Source organism: Eublepharis macularius, chromosome 11 (genome assembly GCF_028583425.1).
Source record: "Eublepharis macularius isolate TG4126 chromosome 11, MPM_Emac_v1.0, whole genome shotgun sequence".
NCBI classification, from domain to species: domain Eukaryota; kingdom Metazoa; phylum Chordata; class Lepidosauria; order Squamata; family Eublepharidae; genus Eublepharis; species Eublepharis macularius.
In genome coordinates this window covers 95105341-95126881 of record NC_072800.1, presented here as the reverse complement: position 1 = coordinate 95126881, position 21541 = coordinate 95105341, and the positions used below count along the sequence as shown (strand labels likewise).

At 57.9% G+C, this 21541-nt stretch overlaps 1 protein-coding gene across 3 annotated transcripts; it reads left to right on the top strand.

The window, feature by feature from the left end:
- The first annotated feature begins 11 nt into the window (after nt 1–11).
- LOC129337812 (uncharacterized) lies at nt 12–19877 on the top strand. Of its 3 annotated transcripts, none has more exons than XM_054991763.1 (9): nt 12–225; nt 7960–8130; nt 9402–9559; nt 11255–11375; nt 11732–11839; nt 14757–14873; nt 15426–15843; nt 17110–17966; nt 18368–19877. In XM_054991763.1, exons 1-9 carry the CDS (start codon nt 159–161, stop codon nt 19573–19575), a joined length of 3225 nt encoding a protein of 1074 aa, XP_054847738.1. In that variant the 5' UTR covers nt 12–158; the 3' UTR covers nt 19576–19877. The 3 variants fall into 3 exon arrangements, with proteins under 3 accessions (XP_054847738.1, XP_054847737.1, XP_054847739.1); XM_054991762.1 differs by having other exon boundaries at nt 14718–14873; XM_054991764.1 differs by lacking the exon at nt 12–225 and adding an exon at nt 2685–3656 and having other exon boundaries at nt 14718–14873.
- The last annotated feature ends 1664 nt before the right edge of the window (nt 19878–21541 follow it).

Here is a 21541-nt window from a genome sequence, read left to right as displayed (position 1 = left end):
GGGTCTGACCGGCCGTCTGCAGGGGGCGCGCGCGGACCGCCTGCTGCCGCCGCCGCCGCCCCGGGACGGAGGAGCCCTTCGCCGGCCACAGTCGCCAGGGGCGGCGCGGACTGCCGGGCCCGCCCCGTCTCGCAGAAGCCGCGGATCGCCGCGCCGGGATGGCCGAGGGGGCGCCGCCGCAGGACGACGGAGCCCCGGCGAGGGGCGCGCCCGCAGCCCCGCTGGGTGAGGACCCCTTTCTTTCCAAGCCCCTGCGCGCTGGCTGGCAGGCCCCCCCAGCCCACCCCACCCCCCAGCGGAGGGGCTAGGCGGTGCCAGGTGCAAGCGCCCGGGAGCCTCGGCCTGGCACTCAACCTACCTAGCAGGACAGTTGTAGGTCAGAGTAGAGGTGTCAGGAGGGGAGTCGGAGCGGCCCCCCCCCCCGGGAAGTCACGCCCCCCACGGTAGGCTCCCTCCCCAGGGCCCGGGACTGCCCCGAGTTCACCCAGGAAGCTTCTAGTCGGGGGGGGGGGTGGCCTGCGTCCCCCACATGCCCGCCCAACGCCCCCACCCGCTGCCAGGTTGCCTGGGGCTGGCCGGGTCAGGCCTGCCTCCTCTGGCAGCGGGGCGGGGGTCCTGCAGAGAGAGGCACTTCATTGCGTTTTTTAACTGGACATGCTGCAGGGGACTGAAGGGGCGTGCAAAGCCAGGCTCTTCCGCCGGACCAAGGTGCCCCCCCCCCCCCGCCCATGCTTGGCTGGAACCAAATCAGGGCAAGCTTTGAACCGCAGCCTGTCTGTAACATGGGAGGGGCTGCCTGCATAGCCCGAGAACTCTCAGCCAGGTGAATGGCGCTTGGACTCTGCAGCGCCACCCGCCACCCCACCCCCCCACGCACACTTTGGGCCCCCTGCCCCGTTGTGCCTGTTTGGAGTCTGGCCTTCTTTCTCCTGCCTCAGGCAGCCCCTAGCCTGCATTCAACGGGGCAGAACCACAGGCTTGCTTCCTCGCTAGTGGTACTTTGGGGTCTGTTGCTTTGTAGGGGGAGAAGCAGCCACTGCCTGCAACGTTGCCTATTCCGTTCCTGATTTCTTTGAAATGTCAGATTTTGTGTCGTGAGGATCATGCCATTTGACTCACATTGACTTGGAGGGGGAACCGGTTCCTCTCGGGGGCTGTCACCTCCAGGGAAGAGCCAAGGAGCAGACCTGGTCAGTCCCCAGCTTGCACGGCCTGTCTGTGTGGCACCGGACCTGGCTCCTGGGCCTTGGCGGGAACTCGGCACTGGGACACCTTTCAACTGCTGCTCAGGCCGAATCCTGGAAATTCATTGCTGCTGAGCCAGGTCCTCCTTGGATACCTTACGCAGGCATCAGTGCCTGGAGCGCAGCTGAAAGCCCAGTCTACCCGCATTGATTCCATCAAGAATTAATTCGATCAAGTCTGTGGTGCAGCAGGACAGCCAAGTGGAGGGAGCTGTATTGTGTCAGTGACTTGCCAAAGGGCGGCAGTCCCAAAGCATCTCCAGCAGTCAGCGGTCAAGCCAAGGCTCCCCGAGAGCCACCTTAGCTGCAAGCGTCCCAGCAAGTACTGGGCAGTCAGCCAGAAACTGGCCACCAGTGACCCGTCCCTCAGTGGAAAGGGCCTTTGCAGTTTCAGAGGAGAACTCCCGATGTCAGACGGGGCTGTTACGAGACCACCTGGAGAGGCCTCATTAGGGGCTTGATGCTTGAAGGAGTCTTCGAGTGGTGAGAAGGTGGCGTGCTTTGGTCCCAGCCCTGCAGAGAGCCGTCTGCCGACTGGCTTTGCAGGAAAGAGAGTCACACCCCTCTCAGGTTTATGTATGTAAAAAAATAAAGCATCTTCAAGCCTCTAGAGGGGAAAAAGCCAGGGTATGCGGAAGGGAGGCATCCTGCCTTTGAGATGCAAAGTCTCTGTGTTATTAATCCATGTTTTTAGCTCATCTTTCCTCCAGGAAGCTCAACCAGTCTTGAGGGTTCTCCCCTCTGCTTGTAAGTTTGGCTGAGAAACATCACTGGTCCTGGGTGGGCCACCTGGCGAGCTTTGTGACTTCAGGGGTCATTAAAGCCAGATTTCCGTGATCCCAGCCGCCCACCGGCCGTTGCTCCATGCAGTTAAGCTCTAGACGTTGTGAAGAAAACACCTGTTTTTGGCAGCAGGAAAGTGACCTTGGTTGGGGGAAGAAGGCGCGCGCCCCAGACTCCGCCCCCCCCAGGGCTTTTGGTTCCACGATGAGCCAGCGATGGCCATGACAGATCGCATGGGAGCTTTCCGAGAGGGTGTTGTTTGGGGCCCCATAGGATGTAGGCTGTGACAGGCAGGTCTGTTGCTCTTCAGCAAGTGGGGGGGGGGTCACGATCCGTAACAGGGTTGGTTTGGGGCAGCCTTCTTGGAAAGATGACCAAGTGCCTTTGGGCACTGTGTGAATGGGAAGGTGGCCTCCTTGCTGGTGCTTGCTGCCCATGCCACTGGCATTTCAGATCCCCTGGCAACCATTTCCCCTTCATCTCCAATACGTGCAGGGGGGGGGGGGGGACTTAAAAAATGGATAATAGCTCGATTGGTATAGTACTACAACAATCGGTTGCAATGGTGTACTAATTACAACTAAAACATACAAGTCTCTAGTCCTCTTCACTGTGAGTTAAGAGGGGCAAGGAGTTGGCTGTACATTTCTTTTTATAACTCCAGGTGACTGGAGGCTCTAGCTAGACGTGCGCAGTGTGCGCGCTCCCAGCACACACGACAGTGTCCCTTCTAGAAGTGAAGGGTATCCAAAATTTGCCTTTTTAGGTGTTAGTCCAGGGCAGGACTGAAAAGAAAGACGCATCTCTGCTCCTGGGCTTCAGCGTTAAATGCTGAAGTATCTGCTGGGCAGCTGCCCTGTTCCTAGAGGAGGCCTGTTGCCAAGCAGGTAATTGCACGAGTGGAAGCAGGGCTGCTCTCTGCCCTGGGAGGCCCCCCCCCCCGCATCCTAAGGAGGGTGAAGCTGGCTGAGGACAGTCGCTCTCTGCCCTCGCTCCAGGGCGTGCTGAGATAAGGAAGGGCCCCTGCTCCTGTCTGTGCTTTCTGGCGGCAGAGCAGAGGCCCTTGGGTTTTTTGGCCTTGGTGGGGAGAGTCTCTTAGCTGCCCTTTCCCCTTATTCTGGCAAAGGCCATTGTCTGCAGAGGCAGAATGCATGCCATCGTGGCCCCCAGGTAAGACTTCTCAGGTGAATGCAAATCCTTAGAATGCGCTTTTTGTGATCAGAGGTTTTAGGGTGCGTCCTTATTCTAGTCTAAGTGTTTTGCCTCAAATGCATTCTTAAAATTGTAAACTGCTGGGCATCTGCTGGATTACAGGAGAGGGCGGATCGCTAAAGGCCGAAGCCAAGAGGAACTCAGGCTGAATTCACACACTCCCCTGTTTTGGTGGGATGAGTCACCCAAACTCCGCCCTCTCCCACGTGGCCCCTGTTTGGGAACGCTTGCCTGAAGAGGTTGGAGGCAAAGATCTTGGTGACTCACCTGCAGTTTCACACATCTGTGAAGTGGAGCGTGGCGTGTGTGACCTCCTGTGGGAATGCTGAGAGGGAACCGAGCCACACAGGCCGGCAGGAGTGGAGCAGGCCGGGCTGCTGGACGGAGAGAGGGAGCTTGTTCTGGGACTGGGAAAAGGTGGGGCAAGCAAAGGGTTGATCTTGGATTGGGGGGGGCGTGGTTCTGCCCTGCCTGCAAAGGGGAAGGAGAAACGGGATCGCGGGTGGGGCAGGTGGAGGGTGGCGCCCTCTCCCCTGCAGCTCCTTGGACCTCTGCCGCCCTCTCTTCTGTTGGTGCAGATGGGGTGAGAGGCCTTGCCAAGATCTCAAACCCCCTCTGTGTGGTCCAAAGGCCAGAATAATGTCCTGCCTTTCTTCAGACTTGAATTCGGCAGTGCTGCACTCCGAGGGTGGGCTGAGAAAATTATAATGAGATAATTATTACTAATAGTGTGATATCATCAAAGAGTACAAGATGGTTGGTTTGTGCCCCACGGGGAGGTGGGAGAGGGGAGCTGGAGGCCAGGCCCTGCCTATCTTCCAGCCCACACGTGTGCAGGCTTAGCCAGTGGGGAGGGCTGTGCTCAAGGCCTGGCAGGGGAGGCGGATTTTGAAGGAAGCACAAGGGGGGGAGGGGTTGGATCTCCACTGTGGAGTGTGGGGGCAGGGGGGCTTGCATGCCCCCCTGCCTGTGGCTTACGCGCCCACCAGCCCATCACTGCCCAACTGCAGAACGGTCACCCCAGAGGAGCTCCACCTCCGTGTGATGTGAAGCAGAGCAGGTGGGGCAGCCAAGCCCCAAGCAGGACACCACAGGAGCCCCCCTGCATGTGTCAGGAAATTCCCTGCTGAATCGTGCCCCAAAGTGGGGACAAACTTGTGGTAGTGGGGGGGGGCCTGCAAAGCCCATTCCTTCTGCTTTTGTGGTGCACAAAGGATGCCCCCCCCTGCCTCTAGCTCCTGCTTGTCAGGAGAATTGCTAAGATCCCTGCGAACAGGGGTGGTAAGCCCTTTGAATGGGGAGCGAGAAGCTCACCGCACGGCACATTTGTGACCTGAGGCAAGCGCTTTGGGGGCCAGAAAGTGGCTCTCCTGCGGGCAGCGGGTGGGCCCCACAGGCAAACCCCTCCTCCTCCAGTGCGGCTCTTGCTTCCAGGTTGCTGCCGGAGGAGGGGCTTGGTCCCTGTTTTGGGCAGGAGGATTGCGTGGGAGAGCCCCCTCCCCCTTTTTTCCAAAATCAGTTTTGAAAGTGGCATTCCATCTAGAAGCCTGCAGAGGTTTGGGGGGATTTATTCCTCCTCCACCCACCCCCAACTTTCAGCACGTTTTCAGCACCCTCACCTGCCTTTCTGCTCCGGATGTGAGTCCGGGGGCCGGAGGGAAAGTAACACCACCTGGAGCCAACGGGGCGGGGGGAGGACCCCATTCTTCTAGCAGCATGGGAGGGTTTGGCTTGTTTGCGAGGAGAAAGGTGCTGTGCCAGGGCAGAGCCGCCAGCCAAGGGCAGCCAGCAGTGAGGCTGTGGGTGTCCTGGGCCAGGTGACCACCGGCGATCCTGGGACTGGCTGGGGAGGGATGAGCGAGGGCACCTTTTCCATCCGCTGGAGTTGTTAGGAGCCACGCCAGCGTCCGCCAGGAGGGAGCGGGCGTTTGGCCTTGGGACCATGCAAGCTCCTGGGCTGGTGGAGTGCCAGAGGGGTTGAAACTTCCAGTGCAGGTGGCCCAGTGTGCTCCGGTTAGGCCGTTTCAGAGATTTCTGGATGAGATGGCTCCTCAAGATCCGTTTCAGGCCAGGGTTTGACACTGAGGCTGCCCTGGGAGGTGGGCAGAGGGACCGTGATCCTGCCGAGCCTTCGGGGACGCTCCATGGTTCTCCGTGCCATTGAGCCCCCATCTCCTGGGCTGGCTGCAGGGGTTCGGATGCTCCGTGACGGGGATTCTGCCCCGGCTTCGTGGGGGGAGGCTAGAAGGTGGGGAGTGTGGGGTTCCGCTCCTTCGGTTGGGAGAGCTCTCGTGGGTCCCTCCAGTAGTCTTTGCTGCCCTTCATGGTGTGAAGACAGCTGCATGAAACTCCTGGGGTGGCCAGAGCAGAGAGGGTTCTCCTCGGGGCAGGTGATCCCTGGCTCCAGTCTCTTCTTCCTCTGAGCCTGGAGAGGTCGTCTCTTCCCTGAGCAGCTGCAGAGGCCCGTAACCTGCTGGCTGAGAGGGGAGGGGCTGAAGCTGAACCCAGCAAGATGCGGCATCTCCCTTGCCGTGGCTGCCCTGGGACCTATGAAGAGGTGGCGATGCCTGCTGTGGCACAAAGCGGAATCTGGCCACAACTATTCATGTCACTTTAAAAGATTAAGAGGAGCTATACCTCCTAAAGGCTTGGGCTGCCCTGACTCCTGCGCCGCCAGGGCCAGCAAGGGGGCTTGGGCTGTTCCCAGCCCACAGCCTGGTTCTGGCCCTGAGAGATCCCTTTGTCGGGACCAGGGGCAGTGCTTGTTCTGTGGATCTTGGCTTGGAAGACCAGTGAGATCAGGGCCTGTGCGCGTTTGCAGAAGGCCCGGCCTGTTCGCTTGGGTCTTCAGCAGTTGTGATGCCTGCTGGGGAGATTCTTCGGTCCCCATTTCACTTGTTCATTCCCTCTGTTGTCCTGTTTGCGTGTATTGGCCTCTTTGTTTTCTGCCTGGCTTTTGACAGCGTGGATACTGAGAAGTGTGGGTTACGTTGTCTAAACGACAGAGATCCAAGGAGGTGATTTGCCGGTAGGATGAGGCAGATCAGCTGAGACGCTCGGGGAGTTCTGGCCTGCCGGTTGGCCTCTACCAAGAGTCGAGACTTGGGTTGCTCCACTCCTGAAGGGCTGATAAAGGCTCTTGGCCAACTAAGATACAAGCAGGAGTCACTCAGGGCCCAGCAGCCGGCCGAGGCCGAGGGGCGAAGTTCCGTGTGTGCCGGGCAGTCCAGCTGTCTCCTCCGGATTCTCCTCCTATTCAGCAGCACCTTTCCTTTCCCCTCGTGGGGCTCACGGTGGTGGATTGGGAGGGCTCCTGGCTCGCCCATCCATGCTGTACCTGCTCGGCTGCAGTGCGGTGCCTGGGCCCATGTGCCTGAGGCTGGGAGGGGGAACGCCCTGGCTGGGGTCCTGCAGCCGCCAGACCCTGCCGGAATCCACGGGGAAGGCCGCAACTCAGCAAGCCAGAAGGACCTCAGAAGAGCCTGGCTGGGTCAGACCAAGCACGGTCCGCCTCCTCCAGCCTCCTGCCGCACAGAGTGGCCAGGCCATTACTCTGGAGGGCCAACCAGAGGGCCGCGAGGCCGAGGCCTTCTCCTGGCATTGCCCTCCTCTGGGTGTGGTTGCTTCCTCTGGGTGTGGAGGCTCCCTTTCGTCGCCCTGGCTAGTGGCCACCGACAGGCCTCTCTCCACGAGTCTGTCCAATCCGCTTTGAAAGCCCGTGTGGTGCCAGGGTCCGAGTGTTGGCCTAGGAGCTGGGAGACCCTGGTTGGACTCCCCCCTCTGCCGTAGAAGCTCGCTGGGTGCCCTCGGGCCAGTCACGCACACTCAGCCACACCTACCTCACAGGATTGTTGTGAGGATGAAATGGAGAAGAGCGTGATGTGCGCCACGTTAGGTCCCCGTTGGGGGGAAGGGTGGAACAGAAACGAAGAAAAAAGAAATGAGCCTTCCGGAGAGCTGGTGCCGCAGGAGGTCAGCACGGAGTCCCGGGGCGAGGCCCTGGGCGTCTTTCCGACCTGCTGCTTCACACTCTCGGGCTTTTCTAGGGTACAGCTTGGAGCCCCACCGAAGCTTGCCAAGCCACCACGGCCAGCGGCAGCCCGGGCAGGGCAGGAAAAACGAGGATGAGCACCCCCCCCCCCAACAGAAGGTGCTGGCTGCCCCCCTCCCTTCTGCTCTCCAGGCCCTGCAAAGTTTCCACCTGCCAAGCTTGGGCGGGCGGGCTTTGGGCAAGTCCACCTTTGGCCAGTGGAAGAGACTGCAGTTGCGTAGTGGCTGTAACAGTGGGCAAGAGAAGGTCTTGCGCAAAACCCCGGGTACTGGGAAGCCCCCCCCCCCAGCAGAGGCTGCTGCGAACGGACTTGATCTCACTCCGCGTTGCAGCAGCTTCTACCTGGGGCCCCTCCGGACCTGCCGCAGTGCACGCAGGTGAGGGTGGGGCAGCCGTGCCTTGCTGAGTACCTGCAGACTCGGCTTCTGGAGCAGGGCAGAGGAAGGGTCTGGCTAGAGCTCCAGCACGTGTCAGGAGAGAGGGGCCGGGCATCCGAAGCTGTTGCCTGCAGGTAACAGGTAAATTCACCTGTAGGTGTCTTTAGGTTTATGGGCTTGCAGGGCATCCCCCAGCCTGAGCACCTTCTAAAGAAGAGACGAGACACATCGAGACGTGTGCCGGCCTGGACTGAGCGTGTAAACGTCTCTTGTGTTTTTTCTTATATCCCAGTCTGCGTCTCCAAAGGGGGGACCGTTGCTGACCTGGAGGAAGTGGGCCACAAGCAGGGATGTGAAATGGAGGAGCACGTGTGCCTCTGGGAGCCGAGCGGCGAGAGAGAGGCGGCTCTGCCGGATCCTCCCACGCCAGATGTGCCAGGCCTGGACGCTGCGAGCAGCTCAGGTATTTGGGGGGGGGGGTCTGAATGAAGTCCCAGGTCCATACTGGAGGGGGAGTCTGGTGGGACGTGACCTGTGCTGCCTTTTTTGCTGACTTCCCTTCTGGGGTGAGGGAGAGGCAGCAGCAGTCAAGGCTGTCACACCTGGGGGCAGCCAAGCATCTGTCCCCCCTCCCCGTTTGAGTCTGCTGTTAGCAGAGAGCGCGAGCGAGAGAGAGAGCGCTCCACGTGGCTTCCTTTCCGGACAGCGTTTGATCCCGAAGCCTCGGGTGGCAGAGCTGAATGGCAAAGCGAACGATGTGCCGTCTGGGAGATCCCAGGCCAAATGTAGCTCCCTCAACCACTCACTAGATCGCTTAAGGCAGTGATCCTGGGCTTCCTCAGAGGGTGGCTAAAAGGATCTCAATATGATTACATCTGTGAAGAAGTTCTTAAGGCAAGAAAAAGCCTTAAAAAGAATCCCCCCCCCGAGGCCTTGACGGCCTCACCCCCGGGGGGGGGTCGGGGGGGGTCCTTGCTATTCCTTTATTGTCTGTAGCAAATGCAGGTCTCCTCAGGCGAATTCTGGGTCTGAATAAAAGACGGTGGTAACGCCTAAGCCAGGAAAGGTCCTCATATAAGTATTAGCTCTTGCCACCCAGTTTGTCTGTTGAGCTATGATTATGAAGCTCTAACCTTTGATTTTAGCAAACAAGTTAAATGGGGTAATTTCCAAAAATATTAACACAGATGAAAGTGGGTTTATTCCTAGCTGTTACCATGATATTGAATATCAGGAAGATGATTTATCTAATGGATTCTGCAATAACACTTAACTTGTTCACTGCTCTGGGTGAGGCACTAATCTGTCTAGAAGAGCGGTATATAAGCGCAGTTGTTGTTGTTGTTATTTAAAAAATAAGAATCTCAAAAGGATCCGGTATCTTGTGTGTCTTGTGCAGCACCTAGCACTCTGCTGGGCTGTATAGAGTGTGAATGTGGGGAGAGCTCACATGCGAAAACAAAGGCACGCAGGGTCAGTTTAGCACATTCCATCCAGCCAAGCAGATAAGAAGCCTTTTTGTTTGGCTACCTGTGTGGAGCAAACGGCAGCAAGCGAGAGCAGGAGGGCGGCAGGTGGAACTGTGCCCCGTGTTCTGAGGCCGGAGTCCTCCTCTGTCCTGCCGCAGCAGGCTGGGAGTCCTGCTCTTCCTGGTGTGGGGAGGTGGTGCTCCGCAAGCGTCCTTGCCGTGCTCAGCTCAGTGCCAAATCCTTTGTGCTCCTCCTCGTCCCCCAGGCTGTGAAGGCACCAGTTTGTGGGCTGTTCCTCTGCAGGACTGTTCAGTGCCCCCTGGAGCCTGGCCAGGCCTGTGCACGTGGCAGTGTTGGCATCAGAGGGTCTTGGAGCACCTGGCGCAGGAGAAGCCCCCCCAAAGCCCCTCAAGGATTGCTCAGGTGAGAAGGTGGAGCTGGGGGTGGCACGGAGTGGCAGGTGGGATGCTCAAGGCAGCTTTGGAGAAGGGGAACCCGGATGCCTTCGCACAGGCCCAAGGGTTTCATTGCCTGACTCTCCTGAGGTAGTCACAGCTGGTTGTGCTTTTCTGGGCAGCTGCACACACTGCAAGATCCATTCTCCCAACTCTGACCAGATCCGTCCATGATTGGAATCCAGTGGCACCTCCAAGACCAGTGAGATTTCCAGGGTAGGAGCTTCCAAGAGTCAGAGCTCTGTCAGGGTCTTAGCATCCTCCGCACACTTTCCCAGGACAGCCGCCGCTGTCTCTAACCTAAGAGCACCGTGTCCATTAGGGCCCAGGCCTTTCCCCAGCAGCCCCCCGAAGCATGGCAGGGGAGGCCAAGACCCCGATGTTCTCCCTTCATCAGACTCAGACGTATCTGAAGAAAGGAGCCCTGGAAATCTCGTCGGCCTTGAAGCTGCCGCTGGACTAGAACCTTCAACTGCAGACCAGTGTGGCTCCCCACCTGAAACCACAGCCGTGAACACGTGAACCCACCAAAAGTTCAAGTCAGCTGTGGAGTGAGGGCATGGGAAAGCCCTTCCAGATACGTGCAGGTCCAGTTCAGAAACTGGCTTCCCCCCAATCTAAATAAATATTTTCTGTTCTCTGAGTAATGAGCGTTACTAAACAGGAGCTGGTTGTGTCTGCTTGCTGGAGTTGGAGCGGCCTTGGAAGAAGGTCCGGGTTCTTCCCTCGCTCAGCCCAGCCTTACAAAGAGGCACCTGGGTGGTGCTTCAGGGGAGTTCTCCACCAGAGGTCCACTCTCTCTCTCTCTCTGTCTCATCGGTGCAGTCGTACTGAGCCCACGCAGGTTTGCGGGGTCTTGTAGTCTGTAAGTCCTTGCAGTGCAGCGCCTTCCCGCCATGCCAGCTATGACCTCGTTCAGGCGGCTGGCTCCAGAGATATTTCTAGGGACTTCTGCCAAAACGTCAGTCCTTGGCAAGTAAATCCCCAAGTTCTCCACAGCAATCACACAGGTGAATTGGTTGAAGTAACTTTTATTCGAGATCTGTCAGGTTCAAGGTGCTCAGACAGTGGAATTGGCAGTGACACATTGAGGGAAAGCCTGGTTAGTTACAGGTTAATGTCCCACCCCCAGGTTAGTAGCCCATTGAGATTCTGGTGCTAACGCCAGAGGCAAAAAGTATCAGAGTTTAGACTACGATAGACGACAATAGCAAGTTGGGAAGATACAATTCAGACTAGCCACATCTGGCCTCAAGGCCGTTGGCTACAGAAGTGAAAGTGTTTAACTTCAAAGCAGCGATAACCCACTGAACTTCCACATACCAGGCACTGAAAGGTACTCCGAACTCTCCAGAGTGTGAGAGGAGTAATAGGTTGCCCATTACAGACACATGGCAGGTACTACATGACGGGCTTGTGTGTGTGAGAGTTGGATTGCTGAGGACCTCCACTTAACAGAGAGGTTGGGCAGGAGCCTGTGGGTGCCGCAGCCAGTAGTGTGGTTGGGCCCTGGAGGAGGGGAGGAAGCACAGCAGCCCCCCCCCCCTTTCTGTTCTGCTGGAAACACACAAGCTGGGAAGGAGGGTGCTCAGTTGTGCCGGGGCTTCTGCTGCTGTTGCAGGGGCCAGCTGGTGCTGAATGCGAGAAGCGCCTTGTCTTTCAGGTGACGTTTGAAGATGTGGCGGTCTATTTCTCCCCAGAGGAGTGGGCTGAGCTGACAGCCTGGCAGAAGGCCCTATACTGGGATGTGATGAAGGAAAACCACACCCTGGTGGCCTCTCTAGGTAAGGGCCCAGGACTTTGGGGGCACTGCTACGGCCACCAGAATCCGCCTCTGCCAGATGCACCAATTGCCTGGGGGCTCTCAAAGAGCTGAGGAGGAGGCGGCGGCCTGTGAGGCTGAAGCACGAGCTCCAAGGGGAGGAGCCTAGCTTGGCACCTGCACAGGCCGCGAAGAGCCCTCCCTCCTGCTGAGGGTGGCACTTGCGCCAGGGCTGGGTGGTCCGGAGGGCAAGGGCTCATGTTCTCCTTTTGCTCTCAACTTGGCAGACCTTGGCTGCCTCTGCCTTCTCTCGTGGGCTCTGTCTTTTGCCTCTCAGGCATCCTCAGGTGACTTCTCTTCGATCTCTCTTTTGAACAGCTTCTGCGCAGGACAACCAGCCAGAGATCCTATCCCGGATAGCACGAGGGGAGGCCCCTCCCCTTCAGGAGGGAACCTGGGAAGCCACTCCCGAAGTCTCCAGCCTGGGTAAGTGATGGGGGGGGGGGGGTGGCGCTTCTTCCTCACATTGGGAGCTGCATGGATGATTGCGCTCACTCAGCCTGCTGGAAGGCAGGCCCTCCAGACTCTGGGCGTGTGTGTGGGGGGGGGGGTGTCCCTCCCTCTAGGCTGGCTGCGTTTGGCAGTCAGCTGTAGAGCCCTCAGCTGGCCTTGCACTTCTGTACGATCAGTACTATTGATGAGGGTGCAAATTGCAGCGACTCGGGAGCGGGGGGAGGACAGAGCAGCAAGTTTGGAGTCCGCAATCCCTGGACGCTCCAGGGAGACGTCGGCAGGGCAGCACATCGTCATGTTGGCCCAAGTACTGACCAGGCTGGCCGAGGCTTCTGTCTGTGGAGCTTCATTCCTCTGGGGGCCCTGCTGGAGGCTGCCCATGGTAAAAAGAAGGGCAGGGATTGGCACGTGGACACTTGGCCTTTCTCCCCATCCATCCACCAAATTAAGAGCCCTGCTTGATCAGGCCAAAGGCCCGTCTGCTCCAGCATCCTGTTTCCAGTCAGGCGCCCCGAGGCAAAGCGTGACGGCAAGAGGCCCTCCTGCCCAGTGCCCCACAGCAGCTGCCATCCAGACATTACTCCTGTGCCAAACAACGCTGGTTGGCCCCTTCCCAGAGAAAGAGAGTGAGCAGCACAGCTCTGGCCCCCGAGCTCAGTGGGGTTGCCCTGCACCTGTCTGAGCCCAGGAGACTGGCAAATACCTCTGCAGGGACTGAGGGACCGTCTGCAGCCCTCCTCTCCAGAGCGATTCCAGTGTGAAACCTTCTGGGCAGCCCAGTCGTTGAAGCAAGGGGGCCGAGGAGTTACAGGCACAGCAGGGGGGGGGGGCTGCTTGGTCAAATCCTGTTCAATAACCCTCAGATGTTTTAGTAGGACAGTGAAAAAGGCATGTGCATCATCAACCGGTCTGACCCTTCTGTAAGGAAAAAATGAGAGATTATTGATCGTGCCCCAGTGAGATCGGTGTCTCCCCCGTGGCTGGTCCTAGAGGGGAGCCCTTGGCCATAGGTGGTAGGGCGCATTGCTGGTCCAGTTTGGAGACCCCTGTGGCAGAGCCCTCTGCTGTGCCCCAAGGGCTGGGCCTGCCTGTCACAGGGTTGAGGGGCAAACAGGCCTTACCTCTCCCTTGCTACCTCAGGACGCCCCTCCGAAGAGCAGCCGCCCCTCCACAAAGGCATTTCCGCCTTCAGGGGACGGTTGCCTGCAGTGGCTGGGCAACAGTTGACTTGGGCTTGACACAGAATTTTTCTTCAGATTCTTTTAACGTTTTTTTATTTCTTTTATTATACTTATAACTTCCAATTCATTATACATTTCCATTGGTTTTAATGGGCACTATTGAGGGGGGGGGTGTAACTTCTTTGCTTTCAACCGAGTGGAGATAAATTTTACAGAATTTACAGCAATACTCTAGGCAGAGAGGGCAGAGTGGTCTACGTGCAACTAAATCCTCATTTGCCAGTGAGGCACAGGGAAGGGTGGCCACCTCAGTGGGCGAGTTTCTCTTCCTTGCTCAGCAAGCCAAGATGGAACCTGTGGGGAGACACTTCTACACACGCACACACACACGCATCCTCTCTTACCTCACTGCGCTGAGCTGATTCCTGGTGTTGGTGCCCGGCTGGGAAGAAAATGCTTCAAGCCTAGAGAAAGGGAGGCCGTTCCCTTGGCCTGCATGCTCCCGTGTTGTTTAACGGTCATCCCTCTCCACCCCCAACTCTCTTCATAGGTGAACCAAAAGTTGGTTGGTTTGTTCCTTTATTAAGATTATTTCTGCGCCACCAATTCACCAAGCCTGCTTGAGGCAGCCCACAAAATAAAACATAAGAACATCAGCACCACAAAGCTGTAACTGTTCTTTGTACTGAGTTACCATGTAGTGTAATGCATGCAACAAAAACATGAAACTGCCAAGAAAAGCTGCAACAACTCGGATCAAACTATTAAAAATCCAGAAAACGTGCTAAAACATATGGAACTTTGAATCGAGTCTCCCCAAGCAATTCGTAGGCCAGAAGGAAGGGTGCCCACCCACCCTGCTCACTTCTTTGGGGGGCGGGGGCTGAGGGAACTGCAGGGCTGCTTTTGCACAAAATTAAGATGTTGAGAAATTTTAGAAATGTGATCTTTACTGAACTTCTGCAGAGAGAGTAAGAGGGAGCTGGTTCTACTTCTTCAGAGTTTTCTTGTGCCTCATCTGGTTCAGCTTTGCCTGTCTTGGAGGGGGAGCAGTTGCATGTGGGCACACACACACACACACACACACACCTTCTCTGCAGTACCCTACCAGCCAGAGTGTAAAAGCAGGTGGAGCTGCAAGATAGAGAACAGAGAATCAAGGTAGCCCACGGCAACAGGCAGCAATTGTTGGAAAGCAGGTGCCCTGTGCCAAGAAACATCCCCCTGCCCCTTGTGAGTGGGGGTGGCGTGTAGCTGATAAATGCCCGGATGGGAGGCTGCCCCTTGGAGCCCCCCCCCCAACAAACAGCAAGTATCAGTAGGATAAGCGAGAGAGGGTGAGTGGCAGCCCAGTTGAGACAAGCCAAGGTTTATGAAGTTACTTGTTATTTATTGAATCTTTCAACCCCGCTTTCCTTCGTGGTTCAGGACAGCTTGAACTGTACAGGTGATTGGCCATCAGAAGTCCCCCCACTTGCACCTCAGCCTCCCAGGCCTCTTGTTAACCGGTGGGCTGCAGTGGTTCTTGGGAGGGGGGTGGCGCTCTGGGAACCATTTCCCTCCCTCCCTCCTTTCCCCTCAAAAACGGGTTGCTTCACTCCCAGGCCTGAGCACGAAGGCTGCCTGCCTGCCCTCAATCGGTGCCTTTGCTTCCTCTCTGCCCTGTACAGGAGGCGGGACTGACGGCCCCTCTTCTCTGTGTGGGACAGCCTGCAGGAACGTGGCTCCCCGGGGAGTTGGGGGCCAGCTGGACGCAGAGCGGACAAGCAAGAAGACTGACTCGGAAGAAGAAGAAGGGGTAGAAGTTCCCGCTGCCTCCAGTCCTGGTGAGTGGCCCGTGGGGCTCGTGGCAGTGTTGGCGCCGGGGAGTCCCCAGGCTGCTCTCCCTGGAGGCAGGTCTGGCCCTGGCCCATCAGGCATGGAGGGAATGGGAAGCGGCCCCCCCCCCCTCCTAGCTGCTCAAGGAACCCTCCTGTCTGCCGCCACCACCACCCCTTCCATTCGTGTGTGGCTGCAGCTCTTTTCAGCAAAGAGAGCGGGCAAGAACTCTCTGGACATATGTCCAGGCAGTGGGAGAGACTGGGGCGGGGGGAGGGGGCTGTTTGGATTGATCGCTGACTGCGTAGGGGGGCTGGAGGTTTCCAGGTGGGGCAGGGCATGTTTGGCCCCCTTACGGGCAAAGCCAGTGCTGGGCACTGGGATTCAGCTGTGGGCAGGAAGGGCTTTCTCCCGTGTCCCCCTCTGGAGCATCAGGCACCTTGGACAGACACCAGGCGCTGGGCTGCAGGGAGGGCCTTGCGGCCCCCCTCGGGAGGCTCCTTCCTCCTGCCCAGACCTGCCCACTGACCTCCCGTTCTCCTTTGTCCTTTCCCCGGCAGACCCCAAGTTCTGTGTCAAGCAGGAGGAGAAGCTGAAGGGCCCGCCTCCCTATGACTGCAAGGACTGTGGCCAGAGCTTCCCAGAGAGAGAGACCCTCATCTCCCACCTGCTCCGCGTCCACTTCAGCGAGCGAGCCCTGCCGTGCCCAGAGTGTGGGAAGTTCTTTGGCACTCTCGGGAGCCTCGCAGCCCACCAGAGCATTCATCGCCGGGAGCAGCCGGGCTTCACCTGCATCGACTGCAACAACAACTTTGTCTACGAGGAGCAAGAGGCGGGACGGATCCGCACACAGCTGGCCCTGGGAAAGCTCTTCAAGTGCTTCAGTTGCAGCTGCAAAACCGCCCTTCTGGCGGACCAGAAGCCCGACTTGCTCCACGGCTCCCTTCCCTTTGGACAGCCAGACGACATGTACTGTAGGTGAGAGGATGGGGGCCCTGCGGCACGCAGGTGCCTTCTGCCGCTGGCCTGGATGGCAGAAGTCATTGCTTTTGTCGTTAAGAACCACCTGAGCGTGAGGGTGGGAGGTTGGGGGGGGGTGCCTTGCTTAAAGCCACGTGTTTATTTGGTGCTCAGCTTGCATGCCCAGGGTGGGTCCGTGGAGGGCATTCGGTCATGCCACCAAGATGGAACCTCCATATGCAGAGGCAATCTGCCTCCGAAGAAATGGTCTTTGAGTCCAGCAGCAGCAGGAGATGTAGCCTTCGTGCCCTGCATGCCAGCTGCCCAGATGCCTCTGACGGGCCACCTGGCAACGCGAGGGCGAACCCTTTTACAGGGCAGCTGCTTCGTTCCGGAGAGCGAAGCGGAGCTTTGCAACTTCTCGCCACGCAAAAGGAGCTGGGGCCCTTCAGTGCTCAAGAGGCGGCAGGAGTTCTGGGCACGGCACCCACAATCCCCGTCATGGAGGTCCTTGAGACCAACCCCCCCCCCGTTTGTTTCGTTTGAACTCAGGACAGTTTAGTGGCTTTGGCATCTTAAAATAAGCCGGCATCTCTCATCGTAAGCATGGCCCCATTTGCAGAAACGTTTCGATTCACAAACTGGAGCCATGGAAAGAGATGGGAGATTTTTTAAAAAACAAACTTTGGGGATGCCCCCAGGTTTCAGAAAAATCTGGAAAAAATGATGTGGGAGCGCTTAATTTCCTCAAAACCAAGTTGTGATGCTTGGGCAATCACAGACAATACAGTTCCACCCCCTGGAAGCATCCCCCCTCCTCCCGAGGAAGGGGAGCCACGTAGGAGGGGGAGGGGCCTGTGGAGCGTCATGTGCCTGTGGGGGGAGGGGCTGAACCCTTCCAGTCAGGCCCCTCCGCCTCCTTCGCCCCCAAGGCAGCAGTGCAGCAGACCAGCAGGTGTGGGGGGAGAAGGGCAGAACCAGCCCCTCCCCCCCTTGCCTTGCCCTGTGAGCCACTGGGTAGGCTGGCAGGCGAGTGCCTGACTGGGAGGGCAAGCAAGTGGGAGGGCGGGTGGGATCCCCCCCCCCCAAGTCTTGCAGGTCCCCAGCTTGCATGGTTTATATCATCATCATCATCATCATCATCATCATCATGAGGCAAAGACATTGGAGATTCCATGCGGTACCTCCCCACATACCCAGAATACCTATAATACGGTTTCTCCTTCCCTGGTGCTTTCACTGGCTCCAGAGCTTCCTGACTCCTTTCTCCTTCCGTTCCTGCAGCCACCAGAAAGCCATGGAGCAGGTCCGCCAGCGGGCGGCTCACTGGACTATCTCCGAGACCAAAGCCTTTGTGGAGCTGTGGGGGGACGACTGTGTCCAGACGGCGCTCTACGACAACTACCGGAACGAGGTGCAATACAAGCGCCTCTCGGATAAGATGGGGAAGCTGGGCTTCCACCGCAACCTGGAGCAGTGCCGGCAGCGAGCCAAAGATCTGCGGAGGGGCTTCAAGGAGATCAAAGACGGCAACCTCCACTCCAACCGTGCGCGGCAGACTATGCCTTTCTTCTCCCTGCTGGACCGCTTCCTGATGATCAGCCGGGGACTAGTTGTCCCCAAGGTCTGTGCCAACCGCGCCAAGCAGAAGGGCCGAAAGAGCAGGCATCGAAGGGAGGAGATGCCGGGCAAGCCACGGTTCATGCCCATGCTGTCCCTCGATGGTTCTGACTTGCACCAGCTGCCTCTCCCAGACCAGGAACGCTGCGTCCAAACCGTGGGGCTCCCCGACTACCGGCTCCAGAGGCCCCACCAGGGCCAATACAGCCAGGCGGCGAGTACTCCTGGCTTCAAGGGGCATCTCTCCAAGCAGGACCCTACAGCCCCTGTGAGGGGGGTTCCCAGCTACCAGCTGCCCAGGCAAGAGGAAAGCACCTCACACCCCCGGGCTGTGGGACTCCCTGGCTTCCCACTGCGACTGCAAGGCCATGACCCCTCCGCTGTACCCCGTCACCTCCAGCAGCAAGAGATGGTGCTGGCTCCTTTCAACGGGCTCTCTGCCGCCAGCAGCTTTTGGCAAGAGATCACTTCGCTGGCACCTGAGCACCCCTCCAGCACTGCAGCTCAGGGGAGCACACAGAGTAAGTGGGCAGGGCGAGCTGGGCACAGGGCCTCGAGGGAGGTGGCACCAGCCAGGATTCAGCTGGCTGGGGTGGGGTGGAGGTAGCCCAGGGCAGCCTCTTCCTCTGCTCCTTGGGGACTCTGGCCAGAGGGCTTTGGCACCAAACTCTCAGCCTGCACTTCCTTCCACTTGCCAAGGACATCACAGTGCTGCTTGCACATTTTTATCACATTGCTGGGGGTGGGGGTGGGGGGAGGAACTAGTTAGAGGGCCCCTCAGAAGTCTGCCTGGATGGATCCTGGCTGTGCTGACCAGACCTTGTGCCTGTCCCCCTGTTGCCCCTTGTAAACTGGGTCCTAGAGAGACTGCTGGTTAACGGCTTCTTCCGGACTAACCCTTCAACTTCTTTCTGCCTCTCAGCTTGGCATCCAGGGAAGGCCCCCAGTTCCTCTGCAAAACGCATGCGTGATCTCCGCTTACGCCGCAGAAGGCAACGTGCGGCCATGGCGCGCATGTTACTCGGGGCCAGTTACCGCCCAAATGACCGGACAGTTTGGAGCAAGACCCAAAAAACAGACTGGTGGGATAACCTGGTTGCTGGCCAGTTTGATGACGGGGAGTGGGTCCGCTACTTCCGCATGTCCCGGGAGGCAGTGCTGGACCTGGTTGAGAAGTTGCGGCCTGTGCTGCAGCGTGAGGACACCAACATGCGCGCTGCCATCCCTGTTGACAAGCGAGTCGCCCTCACCCTCTGGAAGCTGGCCACCTCAGACAGCTACAGGTCTGTCGCCAACCAGTTTGGCGTTGGGGTGTCCACGGCATCAGTCATTGTGATGGAGGTGTGTGAGGCTATTCACGACGTGCTGTTGAAGCACATCATCCGCCTGGGAGATGCGCAGGCCGTCATGGGTGGCTTCGAAAGGGTCGGCTTTCCCAACTGCCTTGGGGTGGTGGACGAGACCCACATCCCCATCCTCTGCTCGCCACACGTAGGTTATGCCTACATCAACGGCAAAGGCCTCGTCTCCATGGTTCTGCAGGCCCTGGTGGACAGCGCAGGCCAGTTCATGGACGTGTACGCGGGCTGGTCTGGCGGGATGCAGGACTCCGGCCTGCCATGGGGCTCCCCCCTCTTCGAGCGGATGGAAAAAGGCACTTTTGGGCCTCAGACGACCACTGAGATCGAAGGGGTAGCTATGGGCCCGGTCCTGCTGGGGGGGCCTGCTTGCCCCCTGAGGCCGTGGCTTATGAAGCCCTACCCCAATGTCACAGGCGGGCCCCGAGAACACTTCAACGCCATCTTAAGCAAGTGCCGCATGGCTGTGACATATGCTTTCGAGAGGCTGAAAGGGCGCTGGCGGTGCCTGCTCAAGCGCCTGGATGTGGCGGAGAAGAACGTGCCTCTGGTTATCACTGCCTGCTGCATCCTGCACAACATCTGTGAGAGCAGGAACGAGGCCATGCAGGATGGGTGGGAGGAGGGCATGGACTACGCAGATCTGCCCTCTGCGGCCTTGGAGAGCCCTGGGGACGGCCCCTCCGACCTGGAAGAGATGGGGGAAGCGCACAGCATCCGCGAGGCATACTGTGCTCTCTTTGAGAAGAGGCGGCAGGAGGAAGAGCTGTGAAAAGAGAAAGGGCTGTGTGTGTGTGTGTGCGCACGTGTGTGTGTATGCCCCCCCCACCCGTGCTTGGCACCCCCTTCCCAGGTTTGACGTTGCTCAAGAGGGGTGGGGACAAGGGATGGGCTTACTCAGGTTACATTCCCCTTCTGTGCGTCCCTGCTTCAGAGAGGAAAGGGACACACGCTGGTGAAGTACACCTTTACCGGTTGCACTGTTTTACCTTTTCTAAACCTTTTCTAAAATCTTCTTAGCTGGAGGTTGTAAACCTTAATCCTGAACCGCTTCAATAAATGGGTTTCTTCTTCAAAGAAGTCAGTGGACACCTTTCAAACGAGCTTCCTCTTCTGAAGTGAGCTCGTACCCCACCGCCAATGTCGTTGAGTCTTAGTGGTGCTCCTGGACTCTCGCTCTTTTCTTCTGCTACAGACAGACTAACGCAGCTGCCCATCTTGATCTATCTCCTAGAGCAGGATTGTTTCCCTAAATACACCAAAGAGTTGCCAACGCACCAGAACGCTGAATACATTTTGAAGCATGGACACAATTCCCTTTTCTAAAAGTCCGACTAAATGCAGGGTAGAGAACCAGTAGCCACATACAGTGGAAGGAAAACTGGTACAGGGGTAGATCTGGGACGAGCCGAGAGAGCAGCTTCACTCTGAAACCCACCCATCTCTGCGGCTGCGCCCTCCTGGCTTGGAGCTCTCTTAGGCCACTGCATCGGGGTGGGGGAGATGCCCTGGTTCCAGGAGCCATTTCCTCCCTAGCAGCTGAGGACTATCCAGGCCCCCCTTTCCCCAACCTCTGCCGGCCATTGCCTAAATGGCCTTGGGCAGTATCAACACCGCAGCCAGGCCCCCGGTTCATGTAGACGCAGGGAGTTCTACGTGCTCCTGCTCTCCAGAAAGCTCCCTCTGCAGGGATTCCAAAATTCAGCAAGGTTGATGTTCAGTGGTCGTGAATCTTGCTGAGGCAAAGTGTTTCTCTGAGCAGCCACAGAGTATGTTTTCCTCACTATCCACAGTCAGTCGTTCTTTCGTGATACGGCACGAGTACGTTAAGCAGTTCTACAAACTCATGATGAAGCCCTGGGGTGGGGCACACAGGCTGCTTCGTTCTGTGCCCCAGGCCCGGCATGGAAGGGCCAGCAAGTCAGGAATGAGAAACCAGTTCCCACCCACCTTGCTGGCTGGGGGAAGGGGCCTTGCCTTGCCTCCACTGTCTGTGACAACAGACTGCTTTGCTTGGAGGCCATGAGGAGGAGTGAGCTGTTCGGCCTTCTCTGTTCCTGCACAGGGGAGTTTTCTTGGGCCCACCAGAGACTGAAGGATCTCTGCTTTGGGGGCTGCGTTTGCATCATGCTATTAGCTACCTGCCCCAGGCTGCCATCCTCATCAGCTAACAGGCTGGCCTGTTCTGGCTCTTCCCCCCTCATCCTGCACTGAAGACTCTGGAGCCAGATGGCAGGGTGGTTAGGACTGCTGCCTTGGCTTGCAGGACACAAAAAAGCCTTCCACCCCAAAGCCCCTCAGGGTTGCTTGGTAGCAGCTTTTTGTTCCCTCCAGCAGACCGGACAGTGGAAGTAAATATCTATCAAGCCCTTCGGTGGCTTTAAGGGTAGTGGTCGGGTGAGTGGCAGGGAGTAACCACTGCTGGGTTATCCCAATGCTGACTACCACCCATAGGAAGTAGTTTTACTATTGTTTAGATTAGGAAACCTGATAAAACCAATGAAGGAGAATCATGCCTTGCATCTCAACAAGAAAGCACCTTCGAATGGCACTGACTGGGGTTGCCAAGCAGGCGGCAACAAGTGAGCAGTCTCTCGGAAACAGGCCCGCTCCAGGAGGGCAGGCACTACGGCGACCCTCCCTGGGAGCGACGTCCAAATCTTTGGATCCAGGTTTTACTTACTTGCGCACCAGTCTCAAGGGATGACCAAGTCTGGTCCAGGACAGATTCCTTAAAA

Bases quoted from the DNA above. Each gene is read 5' to 3' on its own strand.
- LOC129337812 (XM_054991762.1), top strand. From the start codon at position 159: ATGGCCGAGGGGGCGCCGCCGCAGGACGACGGAGCCCCGGCGAGGGGC. The intron at 226-7,959 runs GTGAGGACCCCT...CTTATATCCCAG, and splicing joins CGCGCCCGCAGCCCCGCTGG to TCTGCGTCTCCAAAGGGGGG. The intron at 9,560-11,254 runs GTGAGAAGGTGG...CTTGTCTTTCAG, and splicing joins GCCCCTCAAGGATTGCTCAG to GTGACGTTTGAAGATGTGGC.